General features: G+C 34.3%; 1 protein-coding gene across 3 annotated transcripts in view; it reads right to left on the reverse strand.

Annotated features, from left to right (window-relative positions):
• Positions 1 to 623: 623 nt before the first annotated feature.
• Positions 624 to 16,850, reverse strand: part of st7l (suppression of tumorigenicity 7 like) — a 31,767-nt gene continuing 15,540 nt past the window's right edge. Inside the window, exons 9-15 of one of the 3 annotated variants that reach the window (XM_087255660.1) lie at positions 16,479 to 16,593; positions 16,293 to 16,365; positions 16,075 to 16,177; positions 8,753 to 8,903; positions 8,476 to 8,568; positions 5,174 to 5,313; positions 624 to 830 (exon numbers count right to left, since the gene is read on the reverse strand). In XM_087255660.1, the coding sequence (XP_087111786.1) occupies positions 735 to 830; positions 5,174 to 5,313; positions 8,476 to 8,568; positions 8,753 to 8,903; positions 16,075 to 16,177; positions 16,293 to 16,365; positions 16,479 to 16,593 (771 nt within the window). In that variant the 3' untranslated portion in view covers positions 624 to 734. 3 annotated transcript variants of the gene reach the window in all.

Raw genomic sequence — 16,850 nt, forward strand, 5'->3', positions numbered from 1 at the left:
TACTTTTGTAATATTTGTCTTACATTAAATCACTGTCCATTGAGACAATCCCCTTTTGCTTTTCTTTGATGCGATCAAAATAATGAACATAATCTGTGTGATTCATTGTGACTACTTTCATTTTAATTCAGCAATTTACTTTTTTAAAAAGCTAATTAAGTAAACTAAAAAGTAACTCGTTAGTTAGAAAAGTAATATTATTACATAACTCCCGTTACTTGTATGCATTATCTCCAACACTGATTTTATTATTCCTCAACCATCTCCAGAAAGCAACGATGGCTACTCCAGCTATTTGTAAAGCAGCACCACATCATCATTACATGCCATATCATAACCACAATACCTGACAGTCTTTTATAATGTCTTGTTTACAATCTAATCAAGCTTTTATTCTATTCCAGGAAGACTATAGAACTGTGTAAACATCATCAGTGTAACCAACTCACCCTCTTGTTGTGGATCTGAACCAGTGTTTAGCAAGCTCTTCTAAAAAGATTTTCTGTTGAATCTTCATGATAACCAAAGCTCTTCTTCTTCCTCTGTGTCTGCATCAGCACTGCCCTGTCTATACTGTCACTTCTTTCACAACCATTGCAATAAATACTGTATGAAAAAGAGTGTCACAAAAAGAGCCAAACAGTTTTATTGTCAGTTCACCTTACACGTTACATGTACAGTAGTGTTTTCCAGTGCAAGTATGTGTGTGTCTGTGTGTGAAGGGTGTGTGCGGGTCAGACATTTGTTAGTTGATGCCACAGGCAGGAGGGCATAAAACTCTCCATCTTGTCTGCAAAAAAGCCCAGTGGTGCAAAGAGGGTGCTGAAGAACTGCAGGAAAAAAAGAGGAAACAGTCAGAGGAATCTGTGTGGAGTAACATTTATAAGTAGTGATGCTAACCTACATAATGACCTGAATAATATGTATTCAAGATTTTAATTTTTTTTTTTACTCTGTACTGTACTTACTGTGTAATATATACAAAATTGAATAATGTGTGTGAATATACAGACAATTTACAATTATATATTCAGATTAAAATATATGATTTACCCGGGACTTCTACCTACAGTGTATATATATATATATATATATATATATATATATATATATATATATATATATATATATATATATATATATATATATATATATATATATATATATATATATATATATTTTTTTTTTTTTTTTCAAAATATACTTTATATTATAAAATATACTTTTATATAATTATATATATATATATATATATATATATATATATATATATATATATATTTTTTTTTTTTTTTTTTTTTTATATTTATTGAGATTTGCATTTTTATATTCAGATTTACTATTTTAATATTCAGATATACTCACATTTGCCTTAATATATTTAGAGTTGTACCTGTTTTTTTGTATTTCTATATTGACAGTGGACATATATACATTCATACTTAATATACATTTATAGATTCACGAATTATATTTCTACATTCATAATCACATTTACATTTTTAGGCTTTTAGGCCCATTTTATTCATATTTACATATTTACATACCTCCTATGAAATATTTAACCTTTTTAGATATTTTTATGTTTTTTTGTTGTTGTTTTTTGAGTGTTGGGGGTGAGAAAGACAAAACACTGTTGTCCAAAAACTGGCCTATCTTAGTTATTTAACTTAATGAACTTAGTTAAAATGCACTTAAACTGAATTTTATTATCTTGCAAATTAACTAGTTAAATATATTATATACTATTATCATGGCAAAGACAAAATACATTTATTGGAAAAATATACCAAATCTTCTCTCCATTAAACAGCACTTGGGAAATATTTGAAAAAAGTTTACACATTTCACAGGAGGACTCATCATTTTGCCTTCAATGTCATATTTAGGATTTATAAATACATTTCTAGATTTATATTTAGAAATTCAGATTTAAACTTACATGTTGCCAATTAATATAATACAGTTGAACTCAAAATAGTTTGCCCTCCTGTGAATTTCTTTTTTAAATATTTGACAAATGATATTTACCAGAGTAAGGAATTTTTCACAGTATTTCCTATAATATTTTTTTCTTCTGGAGAAAGTCTTATTTTTTTTATTTCAGCTAGAATAAAAGCAGTTTTTAATCTTTTTTTAAAACCATTTTAAGGTTAATATTGTTAGCCCCCTTAAGCAAAATTTATTTTGGTTGTTTAAAGAACAAAGTACTGTTACAATGATTTACCTACTGTAATTACCCTAACTTGCATTATTAAACTAATTAAGTCTTTAATTTTCACTTTAAGCTGTATAGAAGTGTCTAGTCTAATATTATTTACTGTCATCATGACAAAGATAAAATAAATCAGTTATTAGAGATGAGTTATTAAAATTATTATGTTTAGAAATGTGTTGAAAAAAATCTTGTTTCCACTAAACAGTATTTGGGGTAAAAAATATACAAGGGGGGCTAATAATTGGGGAGAATTATTAATTATGACTTCAATTGTATTGTGCTGCCTTTCATCTTTAAACTGAAGTATGAGGGTGGCTGATCTGAGCAGATGCTGACGTGCATATATACAAGAACCACGAACAAAGTCCAAAGTAGCAAGCTTGGACAAGTTTAGTGTGTTGTCTGGCTCATTCATAGACTACACAAATGCTCTCAGAGAAAGTTGCCCTTAAAGAGTCTGAAGAGCGAGACATAAGTATGATAGAGTTCGTCCTTCTGGGATTCAGCATGGAGGTCCTGACAGACACAAACAAGAGGAGAAAAAAACACAACGCTGGATGGCAACCAACTAGAGGACTACAAAACTGGAATGAAACCATTCCCCTGAAAACCACCACAGCTCAATCCACCATAAACAAGGCCCTAATGTGTTTATGAAGCGATACATTTCACGGATGAACAGATGTTTATGACGGAATTTGGGAAAGGAAGTCTTCGGAAAACCCCAGGAAGGATAAAGCCTGGAGAGGTATCGTCCATTTCTTTTTTAAATCCAGATCTAGGAAATAGATAGTGCTAACGTAAATACATGTTGTATCAAGACAAATGAGGTTGATAAAAAGATAAAGACCAACGAGGCTTCATGTCCTCGCAATTTAGGAGTTTGTTTGCAATTACAAATTAGGACTAGAAGAACAAGATGTTTGTAGTGGACAAAGAACAAAGCGTTTATGTGCCGAAGGAGGGAGTATAATGGAAAAGACCGACTTTGAATGCGTGTCGAAGGTGAGGCTCTTCCGTGATGTGTGGAGCAAGAATTCAAAAGTAGTTCTGAAATCAATCATGCGCTATTAATTCAGCCGAATGAATGTAAACAGTGATAAGAGAAGAACGCAGTGCAGTTAAATGCTCATCCTGGCCATTGGAAAGGCTAAAGGTTGTTCTGCAAACTATTTAAAAGCCTGTTTGTCTTCACTTCTGCTACTTAATGTCTGTTCTCTCTTCTCCTACCTTCCTCACTGACTCAATGCAAGTTATTGAGTATTGAGAATATGTACATTAGGACTGCATAATATATCACTTCAGCGTCGTTATTGAAATGTGCACATCTGCAATAGTCACATCGCAGGATCTGCAATGTAAAAATAAGTATTATAATTAACCCAGAGCCACAAAAACACTTATAATTTGTGAAATCATTTATTTTCCTTCAACTTAGTCTTATTTATCAGGGGTCGCCACAGCGGAACGAACCACAGCGAGTTTAAATTTCGCAGCGGATGCCCTTTCAGAGGGGGAAATCGGAGCATCGAAAGGAGACTCACACGAATAAGGGGAAATATGCATACTCCACACAGAAAAGCCAACTGGCCCAGTTGGGACTCAAACTAGCAATCTTCTTGCTGTGAAAACGACAGTGGTAACCACTGATCCCCCGTGCTGCCCACAATTGCGGAGTCATTTTAAACCACAAATGACCAAAACATTTATCGTTTTTGTGTGTTTTTATCATGGAAAGCGAATTAATATTGTGTATGACTCCTATGAGCTTGGAAGACTGCATCCATACATCTCTGCAATGACTCAAATAACTTATTAATAAAGTGATCTGGGTTGTATAGAAGTGTCTTGAAAAATATCTAGTAAAATATTAAGTACTGTCATCATGGCAAAGATAAAAGAAATCAGTTAATAAAAATGAGTTATTAAAACTATTATGTTTAGAAATGTGTTAAAAAAATATTCTCGTTAAACAGAAATTGGGAAAAATTAAAACAAGGAGGCTAATAATTAGGGGGCTAATAATTCTGAATTCAACTTTTTATACAGCTATCTTTCTAATATTTTGAGATTTTGGAAAGACTTTTTCATTACGCAATATTAAAATTAGTTTTGAAAAATTTAACATTATACATAATGATTGTATAATATAGCAAAGCTTCAATTTTTGTATTAACAAAATATTCTACTTTTCAAAGATTTATAATATACAATATATACTTCCCAAACAATATTTAATAGATAGAGAAACAGTAATAGTTTTAATAACTAATTTCTAATTATTAATTTCATTTGTCTTTGACATAATGGCCTAATACATTACTAGTTTTTTTGCAGGATACTAGTATTCAGCTTAAAGTGCAAGGCATAAGTAGTTCAATTAGGTAAATTGGGCTAGTTAAAATAATAATATCAACCCTTTATTTTTTTAAAAAATAATTTTGGTTTATTCCAGTCGAACTAACATACTTCGACTTCCTTCATAAGAAAAATATTATATAAAATACTGTGGAAAAATATCCTTGCTCTGGTAAACATCACTTGAAAAAAACATAAAACACAATAATATTAATTTAGTCTTTTATGTACATAATTAAGTGGAACATTTAATTTACATGTAAAACAAACAATAATCAAAGTGCTACACTAATTATAAATAAATCAAAATAATGATGTGGGATAGCAGAGGTGTTAAAATGGAAAACACAGCTTATTTTGTTCCTTTACTAGAACATCACAGACAGTTATTGGTCTAATAAGGGGTTGTGGTTTGTACCGTCTGGAGAGCTGTTACAGAAACTTTATTCTTCTTTTGCAACACAGTGAAATGTTTATCTTGGAAGCTTAGTAATTGTGTACTTTCTCTTCTAAACAAAAAATATGTAAATAGTAAGGGCTAAGGAGGACAAAAAAAAAAACAGATTTTTGGGTTTGGTGAGGCATGCAGATACTTACGGCTTTGACGAAGACGCCCATAAGCTCTGGAAACTGGTGTGTGAGCATGGCCAACATGGCACAGAAGGAGCACAGGCCCGCTGTGAAGAGGATGAAGAATGGAAGCTCCTTCTTCGGGTAGACTGACACCTCGTGAAATGCTGGATGACAAATAAAAGAGAGTTTTATATGCTTAAAATATGTCTATAAGTAATTTTGTACATTTTTTAAACAATATATGCTTAAGTTAACACTTCATATTTCTACATACCAATGCATATACAGTGGGTGAAATAAGTATTGAACATGTCAAGCTTTTTTCCTGTGAGTAATATTTTAAGAGGAGCTGTTGACATGGAGCTGAACCAGATTTTGGTAAAAACCCAAACAATACAAACATAAAAATACCAAAAAAATAAATAAATAAAAAATCTGAAAAAAATGATGTGTGTAATGACACAAGAAGAAAACACTGAACTACTGAAATGTATTTAATACTTTATATAAAAGGATTTTTTGATTATGGAAGCTTAAAGATGCCTCTCATATGGAGAATGAAGTCACATGCATTGCTCAGGTGTGAGTTTTTCACAGGTTCTGTGGGTCTCGTCTATAAAATCTGATCTTTAATTTGTATTTTATGTCGAATTCTAGTCAGGTGATTGGCTAGGCCATTCTACAGCTTGATTTCCTTTCTCTGAAAGCATTTAAGACTTTTTCTTGGCTGTGTTTTGGATCATTGTCTTGCTGAAATGTCCACCCTGGTTTTATTGACATCATCCTGATAATGTAGATGTTGGACTCAAGCAGCTAATATTCATTTACAATGATGAAGGGCAGAGAGTAGCTGAAGAACTACTGAGAGATTTCAGCTGCTGTCTGGGCTTTCACTGCCTTTTTACACCTCCCTTTCTTCATGTGTTCAATACTTTTCCCCTTTGTCGTTTCATTTTATTACACACGACTTAATTTGCAAACTAATTAGTTTTGTTTTCTTTGCATATATGGAATTATTTGGTTGTTATCAACATCCGGTGAAAATTTCAAGTCAACGGCACCTATTTCCCCCACTGTATACTGGGGATGTTCATTTCCACATTTTCAATTTTCACAATCAATCATCATTTAATTAATCAATTAATCAAATAATTAATCAGCAATCACAATGTTACAATACAAGACATGCAACTGATACTCAAAACAGAAACATCCTCCACAAAAAGAGACAAAGTTTTTACTTGTAAATTAAAGGCCAGTGAGATTGTAAAAGAAATAGCGATTGATAACTTGAGAGAACAAAATGTTATGCTTACAATTTGGTGTGTCAATAGCACCTTCTCATATTTACACTTTGGCAACTGATGCATGTGTGTGTTCATGTTAGCAAGTAGTTGTTATTACTGTACAAGATGTTTTCTACCAAATGTGCTTAACCTATTATAGAAAAACTGGAACATGAAAAAAAAAAGTCCAGGGTTTACTCATGATTATGATTAAAGCTAAAGCCATTTAGCTATTCGCCCATTTTCTTCACCTTTATGTAGCACAAACAAAATTTAATCAACTGTATCAGGGTTTCTGCAGGTTTCACAAAGTCTTATTTAAGACTTTTTAAAACCAATTTCAGACCTTATGAATGACATTTCAGACTTATACAGGACTTTTCTTAATATTGTATTATAATCAGTTATTTCAAGGCCACATATTTTAACACATTTTTTCACATAACTTATCTTAAAAAAATCTTTAAAAACTTTAACAAACTAAATCTATGCACAACAGTCTGTCCAAGTCAGATTGCTGACTATATATGCACTATAAATACACAGAGGACAATATTTAAACCATATTGGTAAATAGAGTTTTGTTAAAAGTTCTATTGAAATGGATTGTTGGTGGTTGGATGTGTGTTGGCCGATTGGGTAGTTTTACATGGAGACAGGAAAAGACCTGTTTACAATTATCGAAGACCTACAAGACAAAATTTCGGTGAATTTAAAACTTTTTAAGGCCTAAAAAATAGTTTTTGAAATTTAAGACATTTTAAGACTATTTCAAGTCCCTGTGGACACCCTGTGTATATTACATTTTCATGAGCTAGATCACCAATTAGGTACCAATTGAGTACCATTAAGATCATATGCTAATCCATTTTAAATTTTCAAAGATCTAATAATGTTGTCCACAATAGATGTGTCGCAACCAAATGTAACGCAATCTCAAACAAATTCCCAGATCTGTTTTTCCAATTATAGTAATTTTCTTTAATTATCTTTTTTTCTTTGTTTAAAGGATTATCGACAAATAATCAATTTATTGTGGGCATCTTTAGTACAACTGAAGTCATAACAGAGCGATTTTTTTTAAACACATTTCTAAACATAATAGTTTTAATAACTCATTCCTACTAACAGATTTATTTTATCTTTGCCATGATGGCAGTAAATAATATTATACTAGATATTTTTCAAGACACTTCTATACAGCAAGTGACATTTAAAGTCTTAACTAGGTTAATTAGGGAGGTTAGGGTAATTAGGCAAATCATTGTATAACCGTTCTGTAGACAACTAAAAAAAATGCCTAAAGGGGCTAATAATATTGACCTTAAAATGGTTTAAAAAATAAAAAACTGCTTTTATTCTAGCTGAAATAAAACAAATAAGACTTTCTCCAGAAGAAAAAATATTATAGGAAATACTGTGAAAAAATACTTGCTCTATTAAACATCATTTTGGAAATATTTGAAGAAAGAAATTGCAGTAGTGCTGATATATTTGACTTCAACTGTATATATTAACTAGGCAAGTTAGGGTTATTAGGCAAGTTATTGTATAACGATGGTTTGTTCTGTAGACTATCAAAAATAAATAGCTTAAAGGGGAAAATAATTTTGACCTTAAAATGGATTTAAAAAAAAAAACTGCTTTTATTCTATTCAAAATATAACAATATAAAAGACTTTCTCCAGAAGAAAAAAATATTTTCAGACATGCTGTGAAAAATTTCTTGCTCTGTTAAACATTATTTGGGAAATATTGAAAAAAAGAATTAAAAAAATTCACAGAAGGGCTAATAATTCGAGAGGGGTCTGGCTGCAGACTTGGTGCAGATGCAATCTGAGCTGCATCCAATGCTTTTTAATGTGCTCCGCTTACCCCACCCCTAACCCTAGCCCTCACAGTGACGTCACTAGCTCCATTGAGTGCATTGTGTTTGACATTGCATCTCTGAGCGATGCAATCTCAGCTTGCATCATAAAGGCTGCATCCAGACACTATTATATACTTCTGACTTCAACTGTGTATACAGTGTTTACTTACAAGGCAGAAGTTCTCTGTCTGCGGTCTCTGTGCATCCTGGGTAAGGATAGAAGAGATGACCCTTTTCCAGTGGGTAGGGAATAATCCGGAAAGCTACAAGAGCCAAAATGTGTTGAATGAGATCATTTTCAGCTAACAACAAAATATAATTTATAAAAAATTCATGATAAAAATTCTGTAACCGGTAAATTGTTGTTGTTTTTTTGCAAGTGAGAATGGTAATTGTCTGCAATGCATGAATGTAATGGTGTGTAAAAAGTTTATGCGGTGTACGTACTGCCCTCCCAGGTGCAGTGCAGCAGGTTGAGCGCCCCCTCTGCCCGCTTCCAGTGCTGCAGGTGAAAGAAGGCATATGCCACTGCCTCACTGTCTCCCCTCTTCAAAATATGCTCGGGTGGTAAAATCAGACTCTTCATCTCTAATAAATACTGTAATGACAGAAAAAAAAAAACACTTTTATACGCCACAATTGTCTACATTTTTAAATATGAAAGAATATAAAATTATATTTTTGGGGCACGAGTAAACACCTCTAACTTAATTTCTGATTACCATAAAGCAAAAACACTCATTAGTGAAACCAACAACTACAAAAATATATTAGAACTTATTCAAATGAAAGAGATGTATGCACACATTTTATCACAGATAAAGCCTCTTTTCTTTAATACAACAATATTCATGGTGGCAATCTATCCATTCATCAACCAACCTATTTAAAGGAGGGAAGGAAGAAAAAGAAGGAAGGAAAAAAGGAAGGAAGAAAAAAATGAAGTAAAGATGGAAGGAAGGAAGGAAGGAAGATGAATGGAAGAAAAGAAGGAAGGAAGAAATAAATAAAGGAAGGATGTAAGGACGAAAAAGAAGGAATGAAGGAAGGATGGAAGGAAGATGAAGGGAAGAAAAGAAGGAAGGAAGAAAGAAATAAAGGAAGGATGTAAGGACGAAAAAGTAGGAATGAAGGAAGGATGGAAGGACGAAAAAGTAGGAATGAAGGAAGGATGGAAGGAAGAAAAGAAGGAAGGAAGGATGGAAGGAAGAGAAGAAGGAAGGATGGAAGGAAGAAAAGAAGTGTTCTTGGATGGAAGGAAGGAAGGAAGGAAGGAAGGAAGGAAGGATGGATGAATGGGGAACAGTGGGATGGTTGAATGGATGGATAGAAGGATGGAAGGAAGGAAGGAAGGAAGGGTGGGATGGAGGGATGAATAGAAGAGTGGGATGGACGGATGGTTGAATAGAAGATTGGGATTTGTGGATAGATGGAAGGAGGGGTGGAAGGATGAATGGAAGAGTGGGTTGGATGGACGGATGGAAGGAAGAGTGGGATGTGTGGATGGATGGAAGGAAAAACAATGGGAGGGGGGATGCATGGATCAGTAGGATGGATGGATGGATGGATGGATAAATGGATGGATGGAGGGATGGAAGAAAGGAAGGATGGATGGAAGGATGGATGGAATGAGGGGTGGAAAGATGGATGGAAGAATGGGATGGATAGATTGATAAATGGAAGAGTGGGATGGATGGATGGATGGAAGAGCGGGATGTGTGGATGAATGAATAGAAGGAAGGATAGAAGGAAGGAAGGAAGGAAGGAAGGAAGAATGGGATGGATGGAACAGTGGGATGAGTGGATGGATGGAACAGTGGGATGGATGGATGGATGAATGAATGGATGGTTGGATGGATGAATGGAAAGAGATACAAGGATGGATGAATGAATAGATGGATGGACAGACGGACGGACGAACAGACAGACGTATAGATGGATGGACGGACGGATGAATGGAAAGATGAAATATGGATGGATGGATTGACAACAGATAAATGGATGGACTAATAGTTGGATGGATGGATGGATGGATTGATAGATGTGCTTTTTCTATTTAATTCGATCAATTGATTTAATTTTGTGCATGTACGTTTAAAATTGCTATAAATGTATGTACAGTAAAACATTATCAAATGTGCAGTAAACATCAGTTATCTGTTTTCATTACTGAAAAGAAATTAAAAGCCATAAATCTACATAGTAATTTTATTTAAACCGTTAAAATGTAACATTAGGTACATTAAAATAGAGCCCCTCCTTATATAAAATGCATAGAACAGATAATATGGAAATATGCAGGGGAAAAAAGATCATGTCAAAGATATTAAAAAAGGACATCAAACCAACCACTTAAAAAGAACACAATCAAAAGTCTAAATTTTGCTTTCCCCCTTGATATTGGGATGAAATGTGTCCCAGGCTTTCACATATAGTGTGTGCGTGTGCCCGACTCAAACCCTGGGGTGAATGTTGTAGAGGGCAATCCAGGAGGATTAAATGGTATTATATACAGCATAACCTTCCCAAATACCCCTAGCTGTGATTATTATGGTATATTACAGCTATTCGACTGATTCCCACTACAAGTGCACCTTCTAAATGAACACCTAAATCAAACACCCCAACATACCGATCTGTAAGAATCACCACTGTGTTTAAGCCAGAATGCACACAAACACGTGCGTCGTAGACATGGGTAATTTAGCTTTATGATCATGCTGACATTCGACAGGCAGCTGTCCTACGCAATGCTCGCACACAAACACGATCAGCTCTTTTATGGCGGATCAAGTGTCAGTGATGGGTCTCTTTTATGTGGAGGTTCCCCCTAAGCCCCTGCTGAACTCCTATAAGCCTCTGTCTCAGTCTGAGCCGTATCTCTTTTCACATGACTGTCCGGACCCAGAGCCATGACATCACCAAAGAGGGTGTTTGATTGAGACGAGGAGAGGAGGTTCAGGTGACGGATGACATCATGCACTGTATTATGCATATTTATGGGCTTTTTCAATAAACGTTGAGGTCACTTCAGATACAAATTATTGCATTTACCAATCAATTAAAGCATGTACCTGAAAAATACATGATTTTATTGTTTATAAATGATGTTTAGATTGGGTGACACGGTAGATTAGTGGTTAGCATTGTCACCTCACAGCAAGAAGGTCGCTGGTTCAAGTCCTGGTTGAGCCAGTAGGCATTACAATGTGGAGTTGGCATGTTCTCCCCATGTTCATGTGGGTTTTTCTCCGGGTACTCTGGTTTCCGCAACAGTCCAAATACATGGGCTATGGGTGAATTGGATGAACTAAATTGGCTGTAGTGAATGAGTGTGCATGTGAGAGTGTATAGGTGTTTCCCAGTACTGGGTTGCAGCTGGAAGGGCATCCGTTGTGTAAAACATATGCTGGATAAGATGGAAAATCATTCCGCTGTGGCAACCTCTGATAAATCAGAGACTAAGCCAAAGGAAAATGAATGAATGAATGACGCTTTGACAGCCACTGTTGCCCACTGAAATAGAGAAAAGCAGCACTATTCAAAAGTATTGATGTTAGATTGGTTTGTTTTTTGACAATTGAATTATTTTATTCAGGAAGGATGCGGTAGATTGATCATAAGTAATAGTAAAAGAACATTTCTAAATCAAGTTAATGCATATTGGTCGCACTTTATTTTGAACAAATAATTCTGACCAAAAAAAAGGTATCATGGCATCAACAAATATATTGGATTCACCGGTTAATTAATCAAATGAATCATAAATTTTACCTTCTGAAACAGCTATATTTCCAAGGCTATATCACAGCAATTTGTCACTTTTTGATTTAATGGCTAATTCGTATGAATTTGCATGATCTAATTAGTATAATTTAGTATAATTTTTGCTCATCACCCAATGACAGTTGGGTTAAGGGGTGGGGTTGGGTGACATGCCTACTTTTTAAAATTGTACAATTTCATATGACTGAACTTGTACGAATTCTAACAAATCAACCACTAAACTGACAAAACTAAGATCGTGAGATCAAGCTGATATTTCGCACCATCATATAATGAATAATAATAATGAATAAATATTTATTTTAGGTGGTTCATTTCACTGTGGTGACCCCTCATAAATCAGGGACTAAGCCAAAAGAAAATGAATGAATGAAAAAATATTTGACCAGTTTTCCAATGACTTGCCTATTTAACCACTGACATAATCTTGGCAAGCCTTTAAATTGCACTTTCAAGCTGAATGCTAGTATCTTATATAACTAGTCAAATATTATGTACTGTGTCATCATGACAAAGACAAAATAAATTAGCTATTTGAAATTATTTATGGGCAACATGGTGGCGCAGTGGGTAGCATAATCGCCTCACAGCAAGAGTGTCGCTGGTTCGAGCCTCGGCTGGGTCAGTTGGAGTCTTTGTGGAGTTTGCATGAATGAATGAATGAAATTATTTATTAAATATATTGTGCTGTAAAAAAATATTTTTCTCTTAAACAGCCCTTGTAGATATATATAAAAAAAACAATAACTATATATAATAATAATAATTTTGTATTGAACTGTATATTATGGGCTCTATCAGAAGTGGTCGCCATACTGTACAGTGACATTCAACGCAACACCATTCTAGCTCTTCATGTAGTGTCCTTCTTCCCGCAGGGGCAGATTTGGCATATGAAAGACCAGGTGTATGAGTGTGTGTTTATATTTGCTGCACATGTCAAACAGGTGCACACTTTGTAGTCTGATGCAGCATGTCTGGAAACACGCGTATGTGTAAATACCCCCTCATCTGCGAAGGTGTGTTTGGGTGTGAAGAGGTTGCTCTCTTTGAAGTCTGACCAAGTGTTTTTGAAAAGGGCGAGTCAGAGCTAGGTACAAAGCAAGACATAGACGATGTGGGTCAAAACAATTTTCAAGATCAAAAAGAAAATCAAAGGTGATGTAATTTTTACCATAAACATAAACATGGCTTAAAGAGATAGTTCACCCAAAATAAAAGTCAGTATTTGCTTATCATGTACTTTGGAGTTTCTACTGCTGACGGCAATGAATAAAACTATTTAAGCTTAATTTTGGTAAGCAAACACTCTGTGATAAGCACTGACTTCACTTGTTTTTCTACTCTGTTTGGCAATCAACAATCTTTAAAATAGCTTCTTTTGTGTTTAGCAGAAGAAGGAAACTGATGTTGTTGGTGAGAAAATGATGACAGAAGTTTCTTTTTTGGAAGAGCTATTCTTTTATTTGGCAGACTTAGCTCCACAAGCCCACTTGATACCTGGTTCAGGGTAGAACTGTGAATAAGGAGCTTCTGACGTGAAGGTAAAGTTTGTTTTTAGTGCAGAGGATGACAGTGTGCTTTACAGTAAATACTACAACAGCATCACCTCCTGGTCATGACAATACATCTGCACTCATGAATAACAGTAGAATAAAGCAGACCCAGATACTTCATTTATTCAATCATTCATTTTCTTTTTGGCTTATTCCCTTTATTAATCCGGGGTCACCACAGCAGAATTAAACGTCAACTTATCCAGCATATGTTTTACGCAGCGGATGCCCTTCCAGCTGCAATCTATCACTGGGAAACACACATACACTCTCATTCACACACATACACTACGGACAATTCAGCCTTACCCCATTCACCTGTACCACGTTTTTGGACTTGTGGGTGAAACCAGAGCACTAAATAAATATCTGCAATATAAAAATAAATATCTGCTAAATGAATTATCAAGTGATCATTTGAATCTATTTTTTAACATTTATTAGGAAATTTAAATTAATTGCTGTCAGAAATTTGGATTAACAAATTATTAATTATTAATTTGGATTATTATTATTTTGGCATTTTGGTTTTATTATGAGAGGACAGCAGCTGACAGGGAGTGAAGTTAGAAAGAGAGAAAGTAAGAGAGTGGGATTGTAAATGTCTACAAGTTGTGACTCAAACTCGGGTTACCCGCAAGTTTCGCTACATGTCCGTGGACTGATCACTAGACTATCAGCTCTCCAACAATATTTAAAAAAAAAAAAAATTATTATTAAACTGATCAAAAGTGACAGCAAAAACATTTATTTTATTTTGTTACATATATTTTGATTTCAAAGATACACTACATTTTGAAAAAGTATCATAATTTTAACAAATTGCATTATAAGTAAAGACTCATTCACACCAAGCATGATAACGATAAATATAAAAAACACACAATATATTTGTGTGCTCACAGATAAACAATGTACTTGTTTTTATATTATGCTTTTAATTCGGCATAATCCCTTTAACCAGCAGGTGTCTTTACTACCGCATCTGAACATATATTGAGCTTGTGACTGTACATTTGCCTGCATTACTTTCACATCTTCCATTATGAAAGTGCTTTTTATGAATTCCCATGGTATTAACCAATTCTTTCCACGAGAGTCATTGCCATTGAATAATCTTTTAAAAGAGGGCTTAATATCAAGCAGTGTGCTTCTCGACAGTGTTGTCTGTATCTTTAAAGCCATGTCCACACGTACATAGATATGTTTATAAACTGTTTACCCGTTTTTTTTTTTAGAAATCTGTCCACATGAAAATGCAAAAACTCACTGTGATGCATGTTATTGGCATACCAAACCAACAGGTGGCGATAATGACACTTTTATACTTGGTTCAAATCAAAGATGGAATTAGATATATTTCAAGAGTAAATTGCATTCAAGTCAATGCAAACATGAGTACAGAGGCGGATTGCCGTCTCCCAGTTTAACAATGCAGAATACGCAATTCATTTGCCATGAATGTGCAGATTTTGCCTCATTCATGTCTTTCACGTTTGGTGTGAACCGGTGGTGTAGCGGACGAACGTGATGCCACCCCCCTTCCCACGCCCCCATCTTCACTTCTGGGAGGGCTTTAACTATTCCAGGTGGGCAAGCGGACCCAAGTGTGAACCCAGCCATTTTGTGTGGACAAACAGCAAAAAATAAAAATAAATAAATAAATAAAATAAAATAAAGATTCCGGTTTTGAAAATAGCGGCGTTCATGTGGACAGACCTTAATTTTGCAAGCCCTTTGATCAATGGATTCTGACTGGCTGTCAGTGTTTTATTGTTCATCAACTGGGAATAAAATCACTCTGAAAGTGATTAAAATAATATCGTTCTTCTGTATCTTTATTGTTGTAGTTATGGTGTAAACTATGCTACTCTTTAACACAGTGAACGATTTTTAGAACTTTATCTTTATCGAATCGTGCTTGGTGTGAACAGGCCTTAACAATACTTTAAAAAATTCTATTTTGCTATCACAGAAATAAATGACACTTTTAATTAAATTATAATAGAACATTGCTATATAAAATTGAAATATTCAAATAAACACGGTCTTCTTAACGACTCAAAAACAGCTTTAAAAATGTCCCCAATATTTTTCACGGTAATAGAACTGCTTAAGCACTGTTGTGTAGATGAAATTGATAGTCGAAAGGCACCACCTGAAAACTAATAAAACTTTACTATTTTGATCAATGACTTCAACTCTTCAAAACCATTCTGGCCCTTTTCTTGTGCATCCCTATTTTAACAACCACAGACATGATTTAACGCATATGTTGCTGTGGGTGTCATCCAGCATTGTTTGCGATAAATAAAGAAAGGACCGAAACTCAGAAGATCATGCAATTTTTTTGTAAATGTTATTTACCAGCGATTGGCATGTTAGGCAGGAGGTAAATTGCGAGTGCTATAAAAGCATGTAACAGACCTTTGGTACGTGTGGGTTGAACTCCACTGCTCTGTGAATGGCCTCGACTGCATTCATCTCTGCTGTGCTGAGACCTCGTCTAGATGCTGCCTCGGGTGAAAACCTGTCATAAGAAAATCATACCGAAACTATCATCCATAAACAACACATAACATGCTACCATATTAAACATGAGGAAAATAAATCCTTGCATGCTTTCCCGCATGTGAAACACTTACTTATCTGACACCGCTCTGGCTTTTAGTAAGGCAGATGTGTAGCATATAGTAGCTGATTTTGGCAAGCTGATGTCTAAAGGGGGACAAAAATCGAGTAGATAATAAAAGAACTTAGTATGTACACAGTATTAGCTCTTCCTGATGTTGTGTGAAATGTACAGTAAAATGACAGCTAAATCCGCTCACCATCATATTTTGCAAGGACTGCTTGTACATCAGCGTAGGCCTGAAGCTCTAATAACGCTTCTAGAAGGTTTTCGTGAATATTTAACATTCCCAGTAAAGGGAATTCTTTCATTAACTGTACAAGGAAACAGAAATTCAACACATCAGAATGTTATATAATAAATAATATTATGAACAAATATATTAAATAAAAATGACCTAAATATAAAAACATGCCAAAACTAATTTGAAGAAATAAATAAATGAACTAAATAAATTACAAATGGCAAAGCATAAATTAACAGATAAAATACAATATAATAAAGAGCTGCATATAATAAATAAACCAAAAATATGTACAGTAAACTGCAAAATGGCCTACAAAATAAAAGA

The sequence above is a fragment of the Danio rerio genome, chromosome 6, assembly GCF_052040795.2.
Source record: "Danio rerio strain M-AB ecotype USA chromosome 6, GRCz13ab, whole genome shotgun sequence".
Classification (NCBI taxonomy): domain Eukaryota; kingdom Metazoa; phylum Chordata; class Actinopteri; order Cypriniformes; family Danionidae; genus Danio; species Danio rerio.